The sequence below is a fragment of the Salvia splendens genome, chromosome 3 (genome assembly GCF_004379255.2).
Source record: "Salvia splendens isolate huo1 chromosome 3, SspV2, whole genome shotgun sequence".
NCBI lineage: Eukaryota > Viridiplantae > Streptophyta > Magnoliopsida > Lamiales > Lamiaceae > Salvia > Salvia splendens.
This window is the reverse complement of record NC_056034.1, coordinates 16336610-16355745: the sequence shown is the minus strand read 5'-3', so window position 1 is coordinate 16355745 and position 19136 is coordinate 16336610. Positions and strand designations below refer to the sequence as shown.

General features: G+C 40.3%; 3 protein-coding genes across 3 annotated transcripts; 1 reads left to right on the top strand and 2 right to left on the bottom strand.

Moving 5' to 3' along the window:
* Positions 1 to 6604: 6604 nt before the first annotated feature.
* Positions 6605 to 7169, top strand: LOC121793939 (histone H2B.9-like). Its single transcript, XM_042191961.1, has one exon. The coding sequence runs from the start codon at positions 6666 to 6668 to the stop codon at positions 7065 to 7067; it is 402 nt and encodes a 133-aa protein (XP_042047895.1). The 5' UTR covers positions 6605 to 6665; the 3' UTR covers positions 7068 to 7169.
* A 156-nt stretch (positions 7170 to 7325) lies between these two features.
* On the bottom strand, positions 7326 to 10187 carry LOC121797359. The gene is made up of 2 exons (XM_042196115.1): positions 9440 to 10187; positions 7326 to 7671 (listed from the first exon to the last, which is right to left on the bottom strand). Exons 1-2 carry the CDS (start codon positions 10096 to 10098, stop codon positions 7665 to 7667), a joined length of 666 nt encoding a protein of 221 aa, XP_042052049.1. The 5' UTR covers positions 10099 to 10187; the 3' UTR covers positions 7326 to 7664.
* A 2292-nt stretch (positions 10188 to 12479) lies between these two features.
* On the bottom strand, positions 12480 to 15312 carry LOC121793808. Its single transcript, XM_042191845.1, has 2 exons — positions 14933 to 15312; positions 12480 to 14826 (listed from the first exon to the last, which is right to left on the bottom strand). The coding sequence occupies exons 1-2, from the start codon at positions 15240 to 15242 to the stop codon at positions 14690 to 14692; spliced, it is 447 nt and encodes a 148-aa protein (XP_042047779.1). The 5' UTR covers positions 15243 to 15312; the 3' UTR covers positions 12480 to 14689.
* Between the last annotated feature and the right edge of the window lie 3824 nt (positions 15313 to 19136).

Sequence of the window (19136 nt, the reverse complement as noted above, 5' to 3'; positions counted from 1 at the left end):
AGAGAGCAACAACACTTTGCAACCCTGATTTCCAGCTGATTACAGTTCCAAACATGGTGAAAAGATAACCTGTCTGGGACTTTCTGTTGTCCAGGTTTGCAGCATAGTCTGCATCACAATAGCCCTGCACAACCTCCTCAGATTCACCTTCCCAGCCATTGAAGACAATTCCCCAGCCACTGGTTGACTTCATGTACCTCAATATCCACTTAAGAGCATTCCAATGCTCCTTCCCCGGGTCAGCCATGTATCTGCTAGTCACTGAGATAGCATGTGACAGATCTGGTCTGGTACAGATCATAGTATACATAACACTTCCAACCACACTAGCATAAGGAATAGACTTCATCTCCTCAGCCTCTTGCTTAGATTTAGGGGCCTGCTCCTTTGAAAGCTTAAAACTCTGGGACAGAGGAGTTGATGCAGCTTTTGCATTTTCCATTTTGAATCTCTGCAAAACTTTCTCAATATAGTCAGTTTGAAACATCCACAGCTTCTTGCAGCCTCTGTCTCTCTGAATGTGTATGCCTAGGATCTTCCTTGACTCTCCTAGATCCTTCATTTCAAAGCTAGACTTCAAATCCTCCTTGACTTGCTGAATTTTTGTCATAGAAGGTCCTGCAAGTAGCATATCATCCACATAGAGCAATAGATAGGCAATAGGTGTTTTGCCCTTCCTCTTGATGTAGATGCAATCATCAAACTCTGATCTAATGAAGCCAATCTTCTTCATTTGTGCATCAAACTTCTTGTTCCACTGTCTAGGACTTTGCTTAAGACCATAAAGACTCTTTTGTAGCAAGCACACCTTGCTTTCTTCACCACTCTTCACATATCCCTCTGGCTGATCCATGAAGATAGTCTCCTCTAGGTCTCCATTTAGGAAGGCAGTCTTCACATCAAGCTGCTGCAATTCCCAATCTAGCTGATTCACCACAGCCAACAAAATCCTAATAGAAGTGTGCTTAACAACCGGAGCAAACACCTCATTGAAGTCAACTCCTTCTTGCTGTGTAAATCCCCTTGCCACCAGCCTTGCTTTGAACCTGATTCTGTCTTTATCAGTGGTCTCTACCTTCTTTTTAAACAACCACTTGCAACTGATCAGCTTCCTCTCCTTTCCATCTGCATTCAGCTTGGATTTGTCCACCAAAATCCAGGTTTTGTTCTTGAGTAAAGACTCTATTTCTTCATTCATGGCCTCTATCCATCTCTCTCTGTCTTTGCTTCTCATGGCCTCTTTATAGGTGAGAGGATCAGCAATATCAATACTCTCAGCAGCACACAGTGCATAATAGACCATATCTGCAAATTTCTCAGGAGGCTTTGCATTTCTCCTTCCCCTATCTCTTGCAATCTGGTACTCTCTGGTAGGATCTGCTGTGGGCTCATCATTTCTTCTACCTTGAGCTGGAGCACCATCACCCTCTGGATCAGGTTCATTTTCTGAGTCAGTGACTCCACCTGCTCCTAGGCCAACTCCCATAGGCTCCACCTTGAAGAAATCACTCTCAACTTCACTGGAGTCACTGGAGTCCAGCTTATCTTTCAAGTAGGGCATCTGATCCTCCAAGAACACCACATCCCTACTCACCACCACCTTCTGCCTACCAGGCTCAATACACCAGAGCCTATACCCCTTAACACCCCTCTGATATCCCAGCAAGATACATTTCAGAGCCCTAGCTTCAAGCTTACTTTGCCTAGCATGAGCATAGGCTGCACACCCAAACACCTTGTATTTTGAGTAGTCACTATGAGCTCCATACCACATGTAATCAGGAGTTTCAGATTTCAGGGCAGTAGATGGGCATTTATTGATGAGATAGGCTGCTGTATACACTGCCTCTCCCCAGAACCTGCTGCTCAAACCAGAGCCAAGAAGTAGGCACCTCACCCTCTCTAGGATAGTCCTATTCATCCTCTCCACAACACCATTTTGCTGGGGATTACCAGGAACAGTACGGTGCCTCTTCATACCCTTCTCTTTGCAAAATATATCAAATTCAGCAGACAAGAATTCCAAGCCATTGTCAGTTCTTAGACATTTAACACTCCTTCCTTTCTCTAGCTCCACCTCCTTACACCATATCTTGAACTTAGTGAGTGTTTCAGATTTTTCCTTAAGAATATATACCCACAACTTCCTTGTATAGTCATCAATGATAGCTAGATAATACTTTCCTCCACCAATTGAACACACCGGTGAAGGCCCCCAAAGATCACTATGTATGTAGTCTAAAGGGGCTGTAGAAGAGTGAATACCTGTAGGATAGGGTGCCTTCTTTGCTTTTCCAAGTATACACTGCTCACAGGGGTCCATCTTGTTGAAATCTCCAGAGATCAGGCCCTTCTTGATGAGTTCTTTCAAGCTTCCTTCTGCTGGATGGCCCAGCCTCTTGTGCCATAGCATTAGGGAATCATCTGACACAGCATTGCTTTCTCCATCAACAGCCTTAGCCTTCAAATAATAGAGAATATGCTCTCTGTCAGCCTCCATCATCACTGCATCTCCAGATTTCACAAACAATTTGCCTTGACTCATTAATATAGTGAACCCCTTCTGCTCCAGCATTCCCAATGAGATGAGGTTCCTCTTCACTTCTGGAATATACCTCACCCCAGTCAGGATCTTCACAGAGCCATCTTGTAGGCTTAGCTTCACCTTCCCTATCCCTTTTATCTGACAAGTATGATTATTTCCAAGAACAACCGTACCCGATGCTTCTTGAAGATCATGAAACCAGCTTCTATTGGGGCACATATGGAAGCTGCACCCCGAGTCCATTATCCACCTGTGACTGACCCCACTGTCACTAATATTCATAAGTTGAGCCGGGGGATCAGCACTCTCCACACAATCAGATTGGTTGTGTCCCTCAGAGGCCATCTTTCTCTTCCATGCATGACAATCTTTCTTCAAATGTCCAGGTTTCTTGCACCAATAGCAAGCTCTGGTTTCCTTCTGAGCATCAGAACTTGAGGGTTTAGGGCCCTCAAACTTCTTCTTGAAGTTCTGCTTCTTGAACTTCTTCACATTCAAGGCCTCTGCAGCTTGAACATTGGAGCTTGCAGAGCCTCTGTTGGCTGTCTTCTGGAGTTCTTTGGCCATCAAGGCTGAATAGACTTCTGCATAGGTGATAGGTTTATCTCTTCCATAGATAATTGCATCACTTAACTGGTCATACGAGCTAGGCAAGGCATTCAATGTGAGAATGGCCTTATCCTCATCTAAAATCTTGACATCAACAGATCCCAGGTCATCAATGATCTTGTTGAACTCCTCTAGCTGCTCAATGATGGACCTATCTCCAGAAAAACTATAGGCATACAGCCTCTTCTTGAGATACAGCCGGTTAGCCAAGGATTTGGCCAAGTAAACTTCATCCAACTTGTCCAAGATCTCCACCGCAGTCTTGGCTTCTTGAACATCCCTCAAGACCTTATCTCCAAGACACAGAATCACTGCAGAATGTGCCTTGAGCTGCATCTCCTCCATCTTTGCCTGAGCTTTATCATCAAGCACTGGAGCCTTTCCTTTCTCCTCTGGTTTTGCAAGAACTGCGGCCAAGCCTTGTTGAATCAAAACCGCCTTCATCTTCATCTTCCACAGGCTATAATCATTCTTGCCTGTGAACTTTTCTGCATCAAGCCTTGCTGCCATCTCTGAAACCGTTTGATCCTCTGCAAATCAGCTTCAATATCCCTTCCCACAGACTGCGCCACTTGTTGGGATTCGCACACACAAGGCTTTCACACACTCAAGAAGATCACACACACACTCACTGTTGTATGAGATCACACAATGCAGAAACACACACACTCACACTTTGAGTATTGAAGATGATAATCTTGGAGAGAAACTGGAAAACTCTTTATTGATAAAACTCCTACTTACTACATACACGATTTTTGAGCTATTTAAAACTCTACAATCAAGTAGCAACTGCTACTAACTAACTACAATAAGAATCAAGAAAACAAGAAGAATAACCGCTACATCTCAGCTAACTAACTGCTGCTCCAACGGCTAGTTCGGCTAGGTTGCTTCTTCCTTCTCGGCTCAAGACCGAACTCCCTTCTCGGCTCAAGACCGAACTCCCTTCTCGGCTCAAGACCGAACTCCCTTCTCGGCTCAAGACCGAACTCCCTTCTCGGCTCAAAACCGAACTTCCTTCTCGGCTAGTTCCAGCTCAAAGCCGAGCTTCCTTCTTCTGCCTTCTCGGCTAGTTCCAGCTCAAAGCCGAGCTTCCTTCTTCTGCCTTCTTCTTCCAACTGAAATGAGCACTCCATTATTACAAATAATATTATATATATTATAAAAATACATTACAAATAAAATTATCTTTGTTTTATCACGATAGTTGACTTTTACGAGTTCATATTTTTAACTTTTACGAATATTCATATTTTAAAGCTGACCGAAATTTTATCATTGGAAATAATTTCAAACATATCTTCCAGGCGTTGATTGTGTTCAACATTAGCACCAGAAGAACAGATAAAACTCATGAGAACAGATACAAACTCAAGATATTTTTAAAATAAATTTATCCATTAACTTAATATGGATGGTAATTAAAATCAATAATAAAAAAACATAAGTATATAATTATTATATTCATAAAAATTAGGTCAAATAAACAAAATAAAAGTAAAAAAATAATAAAACATGATTAAAAGAATATCAATAACGCACCAATTTTTTTTGTGCAAAGCCTATGCCCCTCAAAAATCTTAATCTTAGTCTCCTACTATAACTTTCTATTTAATCAAAATAATAATTGGGTAGAAATATAGAATTTTTATTTATAAAGAAAGTTGTAACTCTTGTAATAAAGATAAAATTATTTAAAAAGGACAGTATTGACTGATATTTTTAACTAATAAACTTAAATAAATTAGGAATTTATGTAAATTGGTGGGAAAATTAAGGAGAAAAAAAGTTAATACTACATGGCTTAGAAAATTATTGGCAGGCGAATTAAATGAAAAAGCAGTATTAACGGCGAGTGACTAGAGGCAATCAATTAGATTTTTTACTTATAGATTTTCTAACCCAACAATCAATAGGAGTATTAACCACTCCTCAGCCCAAAAATCAATATTAACCTCTCTGTTCATCTTCTTCGTTGAGAATACTTCAGCTTCTTCTGCAACCCCTCCCCTTATCTATCTCTACTCTATTCTTATTAGTATTGTTCTGTAGTGATCCTCCATATTGCCCTCCACATGGTTGAGAACCTCCTCCACCGCCTCAAATCTACAACTGGAGGCGGCGCCACCATGCACAGAGTAAATCTTCAAGGCGATATCGCCCTTGACGTGGGAAAAGGGGCCTCTTTTTTCAAGAGGGTACCTCTGGCCCATGGATTCCTGCTCAGATTCAGGCACAAACCTGCCGGATATTCGGACTGTCCCAAGAAAATTCTTGTGGCCCTCCTTGTTATCATTGTAGACAGAGACGTCTATGGACTTTTTGTCAAGATCTCTGGGATTCTTGATGTTGAAGACGAGCTTCTCGTCCCAGAAAGGGTTGAGATCTTTGTGCTTAGTTGAAGTCTTGCGGCGCTCCTCGTCGAATTCGACCTCCACAAAGGGGGAGGCGCTGCCGTGGGTTGTTCCTTTCTCCTCTTAGTTTTTGGAAAAGGCGGAAGGCTTCGGGTAGAGTTGAAGCTGGCCGTGGGGTCGGAGACGGAACTGCACCAGGTCAAAGGTCGAACATGATGTTTTCCGGCAGTGTTCGGTGGACCGCCGGTGGGGTCGGCCGACCCCGCGCGACCCCACCTGGATCCGCCGATGGTCCTAACTAAGTTGAGACAATTCTTTTAAGCATGAAAATTAAAAAAATGTACTATTAAATAGATTTAAGGAAGATAGAATAAAATAAAAGAGAGAATAAGTAGAAGAGACCAGAGAGAGTAAAACAAGAGAGAAAGTAAAGTAAAACTGATTAGATATTCTATTGTTAGTCAAAAAAGGAAAATGACTCATCTTAGTTGGAAATCGTAAAAGAATACGAATCAACTTAGTTGGTAAGGAGAGAGTATTACCATTCCGATTCGTTTAGCAACAACTTTTCAAAACATTCATAAAAATTACAAATTCGAATGATACGACGTAGTATAAGCATCACCATAAGATTCTCCTTGGCTTTATTATATACTCCCTCCGTCCCATAATAGATTCCACTTTCCTTTTTAGTTTGTCCCACAAAAGATGTCACATTTCATTTTTTGAAAAAAGTTCTCTCTCACATTAATATGAATATATTATTTTTTTCTCTCTTCACCTAACACACAAAACAATATCTCCTAAAATTACGTGTCATTCTCCAACTATGCCATCTATTATGGGACGGAGGGAGTACTAAGCTAACGTCATTTCTACGATTATCGTTTTTGAGTTAGTCTTGTCTATAATTTTCAAAGATGTAAATGTAACTCTATGAAAACCAAATGCATTTCTTAAATTAGAAATTGCATTTTGATCGGAATTGTAGGCGAAGTGAAAGGACAATAGACCCAAAGTAACGGATCTTAAATAGAATGTAATTCCGTATGGCAGATATTGAAGCCTCTTTATATAAATAAACCCAGCAGCACTGCAACGAAATCAACTAACTGCTTTCCCCTGAAATCAATCATCCCCACAAGTATCCTGAAATGGCGCCAAAGGCGGAGAAGAAACCAGCTACGGCGGAGAAGAAACCACCGCGGCCGGAGAAGAGCGTTGGGGCGAAGGAGGGCGGTGGGGAGGTCGGGAAGAAGAAGAAGAAAGTGAAGAAGAGCACGGAGACGTACAAGATCTACATATTCAAGGTGCTAAAGCAGGTGCACCCGGACATTGGCATCTCCAGCAAGGCCATGGGGATCATGAACAGCTTCATCAACGACATCTTCGAGAAGCTTGCCATGGAGTCCTCGCGTCTCGCCCGCTATAACAAGAAGCCTACCATCACCTCGCGCGAGATCCAGACCGCCGTCAGGCTCGTCCTGCCCGGCGAGCTCGCCAAACATGCTGTCTCCGAGGGAACCAAGGCCGTCACCAAATTCACTAGCTCCTAGCCTCCTCATTTTTACTCTCTTCATATCATTCATGCCATGGATTATATATCAACATTCTGGATTTCCAAAAATGACATTCCTAATAAAATTAATTTCGGATTACGTGGAATTCTATATGTTCTGGTTTTGATTGGGTTGATACTATGAACATGGCGTCAAGGTAAAGGAAAACAAATCAAGTATTCATAGCTTTTATTGAAAGCGTAGATACACATGCTGTGTACATCATAAACCGACTGAAAGCTAATGAGGAGATGATTTATGATATAATGTGATGAGCCATTGCATTCCAACAAATTCAAGCATTTATTTACGAAATTATTACATAGATGAGACCGCAATATAGTATTCGAAAAGCCACATGTCATCAGCAAAGCAAATTAAACATGGTCTAAAAGTAATAGCATCTGGTTTCTGCTACTCTTGTACTGTAAAAACAATAAAATGTCAGAAAGTACCCGTCTCCAGAAGCATCCAATTGGCGACACAAACTCAACGAAAACAAAGCACAAAACTTCACCACAATGAAACTAATCCATTGCTTCCCTCTTCTTTTCCATATAACGGTCATGATTCTGATTTTTATCGATCTCCTACCTAGAACCTGCCATTGATATAAAATGCAACATTGAACATTAGGCAACCGCAAATAAGCTTCTGAAACACAGCTACGTGCCCAGCTATTAAACAAAAAGGCATGAAATTGCATGCATGCGGTGTTCAGGAAATCTCATCCCACAGAGATATTGTGCATTTGTATAAGAAGTCCTTCCTAATTTCAACTAAATGCTATAGATTACTTTGCTCCTCTTTCCACATATCTCAGAAGTGGAGTATATCAGTCTGGAAATTAGAAACATGACAACAGTTAACATTCAAGAAATTGTTGGAATCCTAGTTATGTGATTTGTACAAATTCCCCATACGAGAAGATGTCAAGGACTGTATGAATGCACATCGACTTTGACTGGCTAACTATGGTCATGTAAGTGACAACTGCACAAAGGTCGCTTAGTACTTAAAAGAAGGCAAATTTGCATTTTAGCTACCTCAAAATTAGTTATGCCATTTACATCTGAATCCAGTTTTTAAACTATGGATGTAAATCCACCCGGCAGATGGTTCGCAAGGAAATCAATTAAGATAACCTATTGTTTATACTCCCTCCGTCCCACTACAAGTGATGCATTTCTTTCGGTAATGAGATTTAATAAATGATATTTGTTGAGTTGAGTGGAAAGAGAATAAAATAGAGAAGTAAAGCGAAAATAAAGTAGGAGAGAAAAAAGTGTTATTTTTTTGCTAAAAATGGATATTGATCACTTGTAGTGGGGCAACCAAAAAATTAATATCAATCACTTGTAGTGAGTTGGAGGGAGTATAAATAAGTAAGCAATTTTCCAGTAAGGATGAAGTAACTAATCCTACAGCATGGTTCCAACTTCCAATAGAGTTAAGGATGAAGTACCAGTTGCACTGGCATAAAAAGCAGGACAGCAACACTTTTATTCACAGAAATGAAAGGAACCCGAACCACAGAAAACGCCCTGCCCAAGCAATATCTGGTGTAAAATGTTCATGATGATCCACTTGGCATCTTGCCTTATTTTTACACCCTAATACCCAACAAAGGAAAACTACTAGTCTACTAGAATGATCATTACTGTTCGAATAACATCCTTCTAAGAAAGTTTCATAACCCTCAAACTGCTTTGCGAGCCTTTCATGCACCTAGTGTAATACTCACTGAGCCGGTTCCATATCAGTTTCAAATTCTAGAAAATTACTGCATAGACCACCTTGTCACCCATCCTAAGACTAGGAAATCATTATTATGCACATCATACTTAGATGAATACCAAACTAGATTTCCGAGTGAAAGCTGTGATGTAATGAATCTTTTAGATCATTTCTCATCCAGCACTTCACCTGGCTGATTTTTTTCTTTTATGACCGTCTAAGTGCGATTAGATCAATCAAATGACTGCATAGATAAAGATGTATTGCAGCCAACAACCAAGAACTCCTAAAATCAATTCAACTACTGAACAAAGAACACTTAAGACGGACTAGATAAATGTACGAAATACACACCTAATAAATATAATCAAATTGGTACATGATTGCAAAGGGTTGGTAGCTGGTATAAACCCTATGTAAAACATCTCTATGTCAAGAAATGGTCGCACGAAAAGTTGAAGCGTGTCTCGTAATTAATAACTACCTTACTGGCAAGCATTGAGCAAACGAGCATGCATCAACAAACGGCTTACTATATCACTACAACCATTACTACGAGCTCAATCATGTGCATCTTCCAGCATAAAACAGAACACATGATAACGGAAAACAAGTGTTCATCTCATACAAACCTCGGCAGCTCCGAATTGGCATTTAAATTCCGATGAAGAACTCGTCCACTCCCCGAATTTCCACCTTCAATAAGCTCCTTCAACCCTACATTCACCACCTTGTCTTTCTCACGGTCGTCATCTCCGCCGCTCCCCATCTTCACAGTCTTGTTCAATTTCCTCTTTGGCGCGCCAAGCCTTTCGAAGTAATTGCCGTATATATACTCCGGAGTGTAGCCATTCTCCTCATCAAACAACATAATATGCCCGTGCCACTCCCAAACCCGATAATCGGAACCAGTCTCCTCCTGAAAACCGACGCAGATATGGTGCTCTCCGATTGCAATAGCCTGGCCGGAGTTAGGTTTGAGTTTCTCGATTTCGCCGCTGAGAATGGTACGGACGATGTCTTTCTCGAGCTTGGATTCTTCCTTCGCTAATTGCGTTTTGGAGGAGGAAGATGAGTCGTCAATTTCCGAATCGGATTCGGAGAGGTTGAGGAGCAAATCGGAGAAGAGGAGGTCTTCGAGGGATTTGGCGGCAGAGGAGGGCGGCGCGGGATTGGGCGTCGGGGAGCGGAGTTGGAGGCGGGACATGAGGGACTGGAGCAGCAGGTTATCGAAGTTGGGGGTGGCGGTGGAGGAGTTGAAGCCGAAGCCACTGCCGCCGCTGCCGTTCATGTCTATTGGATTGAAGGTGAGACTGAGAGGTGTTTTGGAAAGGGGTTTGGGGTTTTAGTTTTCGGTACTTTGCGATAGACCGTCGTCTGAGGAAGATATTTATATGAAAAATGGAGTAGTATTATTTTTAATTCTATTATTACTGCTATTATAAATTTACACAATAAAATATTTTTTCCTTCAATTCGAGTTCGAGCCTACCCTGAGGCCTGATGTAGTGATGTGAGTTTTAAATTTCTTTAATTTTTGTATCAAAGTGACTGCGTTTGATTATGATCAATTGAATTCGTCTCTCATTTATAAGATATTTTTTCCTTAGAGCCACGATGAATTCGTCCATTATTGATAACTTGGAATACGAGTTATAATAATCTGTTTTGATGTGGTTAAAGATTGGCCTGAAACTGTGTCACAAATAGGAAGAATAAAATATGGAAGAATTGGACTTATTAAATTAAAATTTGGACTAAAGGTCAAATTGATCATATATATTTGCTCAAAAAAAAAACTTTTGGTGTCAGATGATAGCTTTTGATTATAAACAATACTATTATATTTTATTCCATATTTAATGTTATGTGAAAAAATAAATGGTCAATTGTATTTTAAAGTCTAAAATTGGTCTTCTACATTTGCCGTTTAATCAAATAGTAAATATCATTATAAACAAAGAACAGATAACAAACATTTAATATCTTGTAATTCAAGGATCATTTTTCATGCATAGCATAGACAAACTACTTACAATTACACTATTTATTGAGTGGGCCGCATGTAAAAGCCCATGGGATGCTCGGATTGCTGTTCTCGTCCATTCAGCCCACACGACATTGGATTTAGCCTAAAATTAACAAATTGCATGTGAAACCAACTACTCCTTCTGTCCTATTATAGGAGTCACATTTGGTGTTTGCACGAGTTTTAAAAAATGTAAAGAATAGTAAGTAGGAAAAGTTAGTGGAATATATGGTCCACTTTTTTATAATGATTTTATAATAAAATGCGAGTGAAGTGCGTCAGTAGAATATATGACATACTTACCATTTATGGTAAAAGTAAATGTGACTCTTATTGTGGGACAGACCGAAATGACAAAATGTGATTCTTATTATGGGACGAAGGGAGTATTATATTGAGAACACTTTCACATACTCAAATACTATAATCTTGTGAAATGAAAATAATACATCATGAAGTTTGATTAAATTTGAGTCATGCGACTCCAAAAATCAGCCGAAAAACTATAAATTTTGGATTTATTTCATAATTATTTCGCGACAAAAAAAAGTCACCTATATGAAACATATTATTGATGTTTTTCACCAAATACTATCTCTTAAGTCACTAATGGTGCTATCCGCATATGATATATGTTTCACTAAACAATTTTATTGGGAGATAATTGCGTACGGATCCGAACTTATACAGCACTTTGTGTGTTAAGATAATAAATAATTAATGATGTATACTCAATATTATATACTCCTCCATCTTAAGATAGATGCCACAGAGATTTTTTTAGAAGATACATTACTTTGTGTGTTAAGTGTAGAGTAAAAAATAGTACTATATTTTTATATAATAATGTGTGAATTAACTTTTTCGAATAAATGAAACGTGATAACTCATCCGTTCGCGAATAGGAGTCTCATTTCTTTCCGGCACATGTTTTAAGAAATGTTAAGAAAAGTGGGTGGAAAAGTTAGTGGTATATGGACTTCACTTGTATTTATTAGTTTTAAATGAAATGTGAGTGAAATGAGTTAGTGGAATGTGAGACCTATTAACATTTATAGTAGTATAAATGAACCGAGACTTCTATTTGTGGACGGACTAAAATGGAAAAACGTGACTCCTATTCGCGGAAGGATGGAGTATTTTTTATGGGATAAACTAAAAAGTAATGTGTACATCTAACTTGGTACAACGGGAGTGCATTAATATAGTTTCACAATACAACTGTTGATGGTAATTAGTTCCTTTTCTATCTAACTCATGAATATTTATTTATTTATTTCTACAAGGGAATTGGGTAAGAGATAGTAATGACACGATTACCAGTAATCTTACAATGCATAATACTTAATACTCTTTAATTCAAATTAATTTAATTACTTGGACTATTTACGGAGTTAAATTGATTACAGAAAAATTCTAGTTCGCCAAATGCTCGGTAGGAACAATAAATTTCAACCAAGGCTATTTCTAGGATGTTACATTATGCATTACTAACATAATTGGAAGACGTGATGATTATTTTCAGCACACTCCGATAGTCTTGGACGCGACGGACTATTGACGATGCGGAAGTACACGACGAGAGAAACAACTTCAATAAGAAATTGAGATCAACGGGCTCCGATGATCTCCAACAGTTTGTCAAAAAAAAAATACGACTCTGCTACAGAGGGAATATAAGATGTTAACAAAAGCCTAATTAAAATATAATCATTAAGGAAAAGAGGGTCGAGGTGTTACCGATAAAAAAGTTTCTTGGATTTGTCGGAACTTTAATGATTTGAAGCTCTTCATTGCCGAGTTCCTCTTGTTCTAGCTTTATTATTTCAGCTGAGTTATCCACAATTCAAAAGCACTACAACCTTTCAACTTTATTGAGTGAAGTGTTGGTATGTCTCCCATCCCATGCATGAAGGAATCTCCCTCAACCTTTGTACATAGCGAAGATGAAGGTGCTCAAGGCGTGAAAAGTGGGTGTTGTCTGTGATCACAATTCTTAATCAACAAGAATTGGCCTTCCACTGTTTCCCACTCAGAGCCAATGAATGAATTCTTTTTTAGCTTGAGAACTTGAAGAAGGGGCAATGAACCTATTTTAATCTTCATATCATCCCAAGGAAGATTGGTGCATTGTAATGTCAACTTCTTGAGGGAATGCAATGGATGTATCGTTTAGAAGACTTAAGGTGCAGGGATTCGAGCTTGTGGAGGCAACAAATATTGTGGAGTTGGTAGTCATCTTCTTCTTCTTCTGATGCCTTGATAGCACAACTTCAATGTTTTAATATTGGGGATTCTTTTAAGCACCAAACTTGACATTGAACACTATATAGAGTGTCTGTAGGTTTTCCAAAACCATATCCTCTTCGTCACTAAGAGGATCGGGGACATAGTATGAACCATCATTGTTCTGCCAGTTGCTGATTTTGACGTGCCTAAGTTGAGGCATCTTCCAAATATCTAAAACATAATCCGTATCTGTCTTATTTATAATCAGTGTCTGCAAATTCCAGAGGGAAGAGATGGAAGAAGGGATTCTGGATAGTGCATACTCATCAACATCGATACAAAGAAGACGCGAGTTAACTCGCTCAAGAAAATTCTCCTCATAATCTTCATCTGGGGATACGTCAAACATAGATACCCTCAGCAATCTAAAGTTATATGAGAAATTCTTTGGAGCTCTACCAGCAAAACAAAGAACAAGAGATGCAGATTTCAGAGCTTGAATGAGTGGAGTTGGATATTCCCATTGTTGTACCCTGCTTATAATACGGCGATAAGAATGTATGCCCTGTGGAATGCTATGCGCTTCCAACACGCATAGAAACTTCAATTTCCGAGCTTCTCTCAAACACACATCCCTCAACAGGTTATGCATTTCGAACGATTTGAGTTTCCCACAACGGTTGTATTTTTCAACCATAAGCATATTTCTATCAACAAGTTCTTCTACATACTCTTCTACTATATATCTCTTCCAAACACTTGCCAATTATTGGTTTTACATATCCCATAGCAACAAAAAATGGTAAGAGGTAAGAGACTGGAATCACAACATCTTCAACATATGTTCCCATATAGAGAAAACATGGTTTCAAATAAACCGGCAAATTATTATAATTCATGTATAATACTTGCAAGCAACTTCGATTATCCTCCAAATTTACAATTGAACTTAATTTTTTTTTCAAACAATCCCCAATTTTCTTTTGTACGTTCAGATTTTGATAAAAGCCCCCCTATTACAACAACTGACAGCGGAAGTCCCTTACAGCCTTCCACAATCTTTTTCCCAACGTCCTCCAACTCAAGAGGACAAGCATCTTCCCCGAACACAGTTTTGCAAAATAGGTCCCAACTAGCATACTCATCCAAAAATTTCAAATCAAGACCATTCGGGTAGTTAAATTGAGATGCCAAGTTTGATAGCCTTGTCGTCACTACTATTCTACTCCCATTTTTATTATTCGGGAAGAATCTCCTTACTTGATCCCATGCTTCTATGTTCCACATATCATCCATCACAATAAAATACCTCCTACCTATCAAATATTGGTACAAATGTAATCCTAGTTCATCTTCACTCAAATCAACCTCGTTCCCCTTGTCTACTTGACCAAGAACTTGTCCAAGAATTTCTCGTGCATTATACTCTTGAGAAATTGTAGACCAAGCACGAATATCAAAATGATAGTGGACAAGTGGACTTACATAGATATTCTGAACAAGGGTGGTCTAGCCTATCCCGCCCATTCCAACTATGGGGAGAATTTGGAGATTGAGTCCTCCTCCAGTGACCTTGTCCAGCATTTGCAATAAGACATCATCGAAACCGATCATGGTGACATTCTTACTGAGTCGAAGTAGATCTAGACAAGCCTGCAGCAGGATTCACAAACTTCATGACGTGAAGCTGATCTTGGACAACCACCTTCTCTTCAATCTCAATCTTGATCAAATTCATGTCTTCTATCACCTTCTGCAGGCCTGTTGAAAACAAATAACTTGATTATAAAATCATGGGATTAGAAGCAAGTAACTTGAAAACCAAAATCATGATTTTGTGAACAAGGCTTTAGGCAATCAACAAGACCTTGATAGAATTGAAAGGAGATGATGTGTTGTACATCAATTTTTAACCGAGCACGAATTTGATCCACAATATAGGACTGGATCACATCTTCAGCATGGTAAGCTGCTTCAGCAATGCGACTCTCCCACTCATCTTCTTCTTCAGTGTAGCCACGGTGGGGAGAATAGCTATCAAGAAATTTTTGCAAGGAACTAATTAGTTGAGTGAGAGATTCAACCTGATTTTGGTCAATGGAAATAGGAGGGCGTGGATGTGTTTGAATTTGATCTATAATATACATAAGCGAAACTAGAGCTCCATAGGCAGCCATTTCACTCAATCTCAATTCACAGAGGTGGTTTCTCAAAGACTAGCAAGGTGAAGAAGACTATGTTTGCAAAGAAAAGAAACTAAAAAACTAATATTTGATGAATAGTATTGTAGATTAGTCTTACTTAATTTAAGTTATTTAATTATTTTGTCTAACAACCAATTGACAAATTAGATAATCCAAAATTGGGTTGGCATGGATTTCAAATAATTGAGGCAAATTGAGTTTAAAATAATCGTTCACAATAAGAATGAATTAATTGGCCACTTCAAAAAGGATAATGTAAATTAGTTAGACGGCTTTAATGAATTATGTTTCTCGTGCCAAATTTATAAAATCCAAAAACATCAAAAGTTATGCAAAAACTAACGTCGTTTTGTTATCATCAAAATAATAAACTTTACTGAAAATTGTAGTAGTATTGTGTTTTGAAAGGGTTAGAGCATCCACGACCGTGCTCTTGCCAGCGGCACGGTTGTGGGCCCGGTCCCACTTTTTCTGCCTGCTATCTGGCAAGAGCACAACACCCACAGCTGTGCTCTTCCGCAAGGACGAGCACAATTAATTTAAAATTCAATTAAACAAAAACATTTTCATAATACTAAAATTCATTAAAAAACCACAATAAATATTACAAATTACAAATAAAATAAAAAAAGACATAATTAAAATCCAAAAAATTAAAAATTACATAATTAAACTCCTAAAAATTAAAAATTACATAATTAAACTCCTAAAAATTAAAAATTACATAATTATTGGCTAATATTATCCGAGGAAGACTACTCATCCGGCGACACCAACCCCAATTGTTTTTTGAGACCCACTATCATGGTCTCGTGCGTTTGAAGTTGCGTGGGGGTCATAGTTGATCTATCGGCCATATTGAGTTGGTGTAAGAGCATCTACAACGAGTTGTTCGGGGGTGGAGGTGGCACATAGGGAGCGGGTTCGGGAGCGGGGGCAGATGGAGTCGCGGCGCGACGGCGGTCGGCCGCTGCCTTCTTCCTTCCTTGCAGTCGGCGTTGGGAACCGCTTGGTCCGGCGTCGGGGCTACCCAAGTTAGCTCCGGCGAGTTGGCTAGCCACTTCTTCGGAGCCGGAGTCGGATAGGGATACCGACCTTGACCGTTTGGAGGAGCCGCTGGAGGAGGATGTTACGCCTCCCATATACTTCGGGTGGAACCGCGTATCCTGCCAAACGTTGAGGTACTTGAACGACTTGCCGTTCATGGATTGGTAGGTGCTCAGCGCGGCAGTGATGATGTCGACCTCGCTCCGGCCGCTCCCGACATTTCGCGTCTCCTGGAGGAAATAGCCATTGAACTTGCCAATTTCTTCGTTGGCTCGGCCGATGCAGTTGCGCACCATACTCTCGTTGCGCTCGATCGTTCCCGGCGGCCAGTTTGCATTGTACCGGCGAGAGACGCGCCACCAAAAGTGATCGCCGGATTGGTTCGTGCCAACCACCGCATCTTCGGAGATTTCAAAGTACGCCTTGAACAATTTATCCATCTCCGCCGGCATGTACGGTGTGCGGACACCGCCGCCGCGAGTAGGAGCTGGCGGAGTTTGGGAGGGGGCGGTCGGCCTAGGCTCTGGTGTCCACCCGTATCGCCCTTCGGAGGCACCTTGGTCGTCGATTGGGTATGGCCGGTAGCCACCCGGAACGGCCGAATCTTGGGTTTGAGGAGGAGCCGAATATTCTGTTTCCGGACTAGGAAACGATTGTGCACCAAACCATTCGGGGTTCCAACCGTGAGAGGGAGGGGGGTCATCGCCTTGGCCGGACATTGTATGAGAGAATGAAGATGAAAATGGATATGGGAGAATGAAGATGAGAATGGATATTGGAGAATGAAGATGAGAATTGTGTAGGTTGATGTGAATTTTTGGGTGTGAAAGTGGGGGTATTTATAGATGTAAGTGTGTATTTTTTGGGGGAAAAAAATAAAAAAAATTAAAAGGTGTAAAAAACGGTAATAAACGGATATATTTTTTTTGGGAAATGAATTTTTTTTTTAATTTCTATCGGTTTTTTTTAATTAAAAACCGAATTTAAATAAAAAAAAACATTTAAAGGCAATGGCTATGCCGTTGCCCAATCGCGCAACGCCACGTGTCCTGCTCGCTGGCGCGGCGCGAGCGCAGCGGCGGCGACCCTCGTCCGTGCCAGCGGCGCGGACGGACGCGCCCTCTTCCGCCACCGTTGCGGATGCTCTTAGGGATCTTGTGAAAGAAAAACAACTCATTCAGATCCACATGAGTTTAAATTATTTTTTACCTAAAACTAATCAAGGTTGTTTAGTTTAAACATGGCATAAGATAGGGTTTATTTACTGATCATCATGAACTGACAGGTTACATATTCTACATTTTAAACTCAGGTGATGCTTGTTCAAATATCCAAAGCCAACTTGCTTATATCATGTTATATTAAAAAATAAATACTCGTGCATGTAATGTGACATTTAAAATTTGAACCAAACATTAATGAATTAATTGAACTTTGTCACATAATGCAAATACTGTAGTGTTCTTGGGAGAGACTTGAGTCTCTCACGTAAAATTTACTTGCGATCATCGTTAAAGGCTTTGCAAGATTTGGGAAGATCCGGTCTTCTTCTTAAATCGATGGCGGATGCATCAACTAGGAATGTCAGTATACTTTGCAACTCAGTGGATTAATCCAACTAGACCGTAACATTTAGAGAGTTAGAGCATCCACAACCGTGCTCTTGCCAGCGGCACGGTTGTGGGCCCGGGCGGTACTATTCATGCCTGCTCTCTGGCAAGAGCACAACACCCACAACTGTGCTCTTCCGCAAGGACGAGCACAATTAATATAAAATTCAATTACACAAAAACATTTCCATAATATTAAAATTCATTTAAAACCCACAATAAATATTACAAATGACAAATAAAATTAAACATTGCATAATTAAAATCCTAAAAATTAAAAATTACATAATTAAAATCCTAAAAATTAAAAATTACATAATTAAAATCCTAAAAATTAAAAATGACACTACTCGTTGCCGAATTTCGCCCACATGTGGTTGATTAGGTCTTCTTGTAGTTGATTGTGGATTCGAGTATCGCGCATTGTGTGTCTTGTCTCGATCCTCTGGCCAACCGTCGTATGCTCGCCTCGGCGTAGGGGAGACCTCGCTGTTGAGCTTCCGGCTTCGTCCTCGTCGTAGAAGCTAGCCGCCCTCGGCCCTTCGTCGGCTATAATCATGTTGTGTAATATAATACACGTGAACATGATGTCGGCGATATTATTCACGTACCACAGCCGAGCCGGGGCCTTCACAATGTTGAATCGAGCTTGAAGGACCCCGAAGGCTCTTTCGACATCTTTCCGCGCTGACTCTTGACGCTGCGCAAAAAGAACCCGTCTCGGGTCGTGCGGGTTGTGGAGCGTCTTCACGAACGTCGACCACCTTGGGTAGATACCATCGGCGAGATAGTAACCCATGCGGTATATATTTCCGTTGATGGTGAAGTCGATCGCCGGTGCTACACCATTCATCACATCATTGAAGAGTGGTGACGAATATAGCACATTCAAGTCGTTGTTGGATCCAGCAACGCCGAAATATGCATGCCAAATCCATAGGCGGTAGTCGGCGACCGCCTCAAGGATAAGCGTTGGGCCGCCGCCTTTGTGACCGCTCAAGTGTTGCCCCCTCCAAGCAGTCGGACAATTCTTCCACCTCCAATGCATGCAGTCAATGCTGCCAAGCATTCCGGGAAAGCCATGGACTGATTCATGAAGACGAAGCAACCGTTGGCAATCATCAGTGGTGGGTGCTCGAAGGAATTCATCCCCAAAAGCAGAACGAACGCCCTCGCAAAAATTCTTTAAACATAGGATTCCAGTGGACTC

Coding starts and splice junctions, on each gene's coding strand:
- LOC121793939 (XM_042191961.1), top strand. CDS start 6,666: ATGGCGCCAAAGGCGGAGAAGAAACCAGCTACGGCGGAGAAGAAACCA.
- LOC121797359 (XM_042196115.1), bottom strand. CDS start 10,098: ATGAACGGCAGCGGCGGCAGTGGCTTCGGCTTCAACTCCTCCACCGCC.
- LOC121793808 (XM_042191845.1), bottom strand. CDS start 15,242: ATGGCTGCCTATGGAGCTCTAGTTTCGCTTATGTATATTATAGATCAA. Junction 14,827..14,932: donor CTCCTTTCAATTCTATCAAG/GTCTTGTTGATT, acceptor TGTTTTCAACAG/GCCTGCAGAAGGTGATAGAA.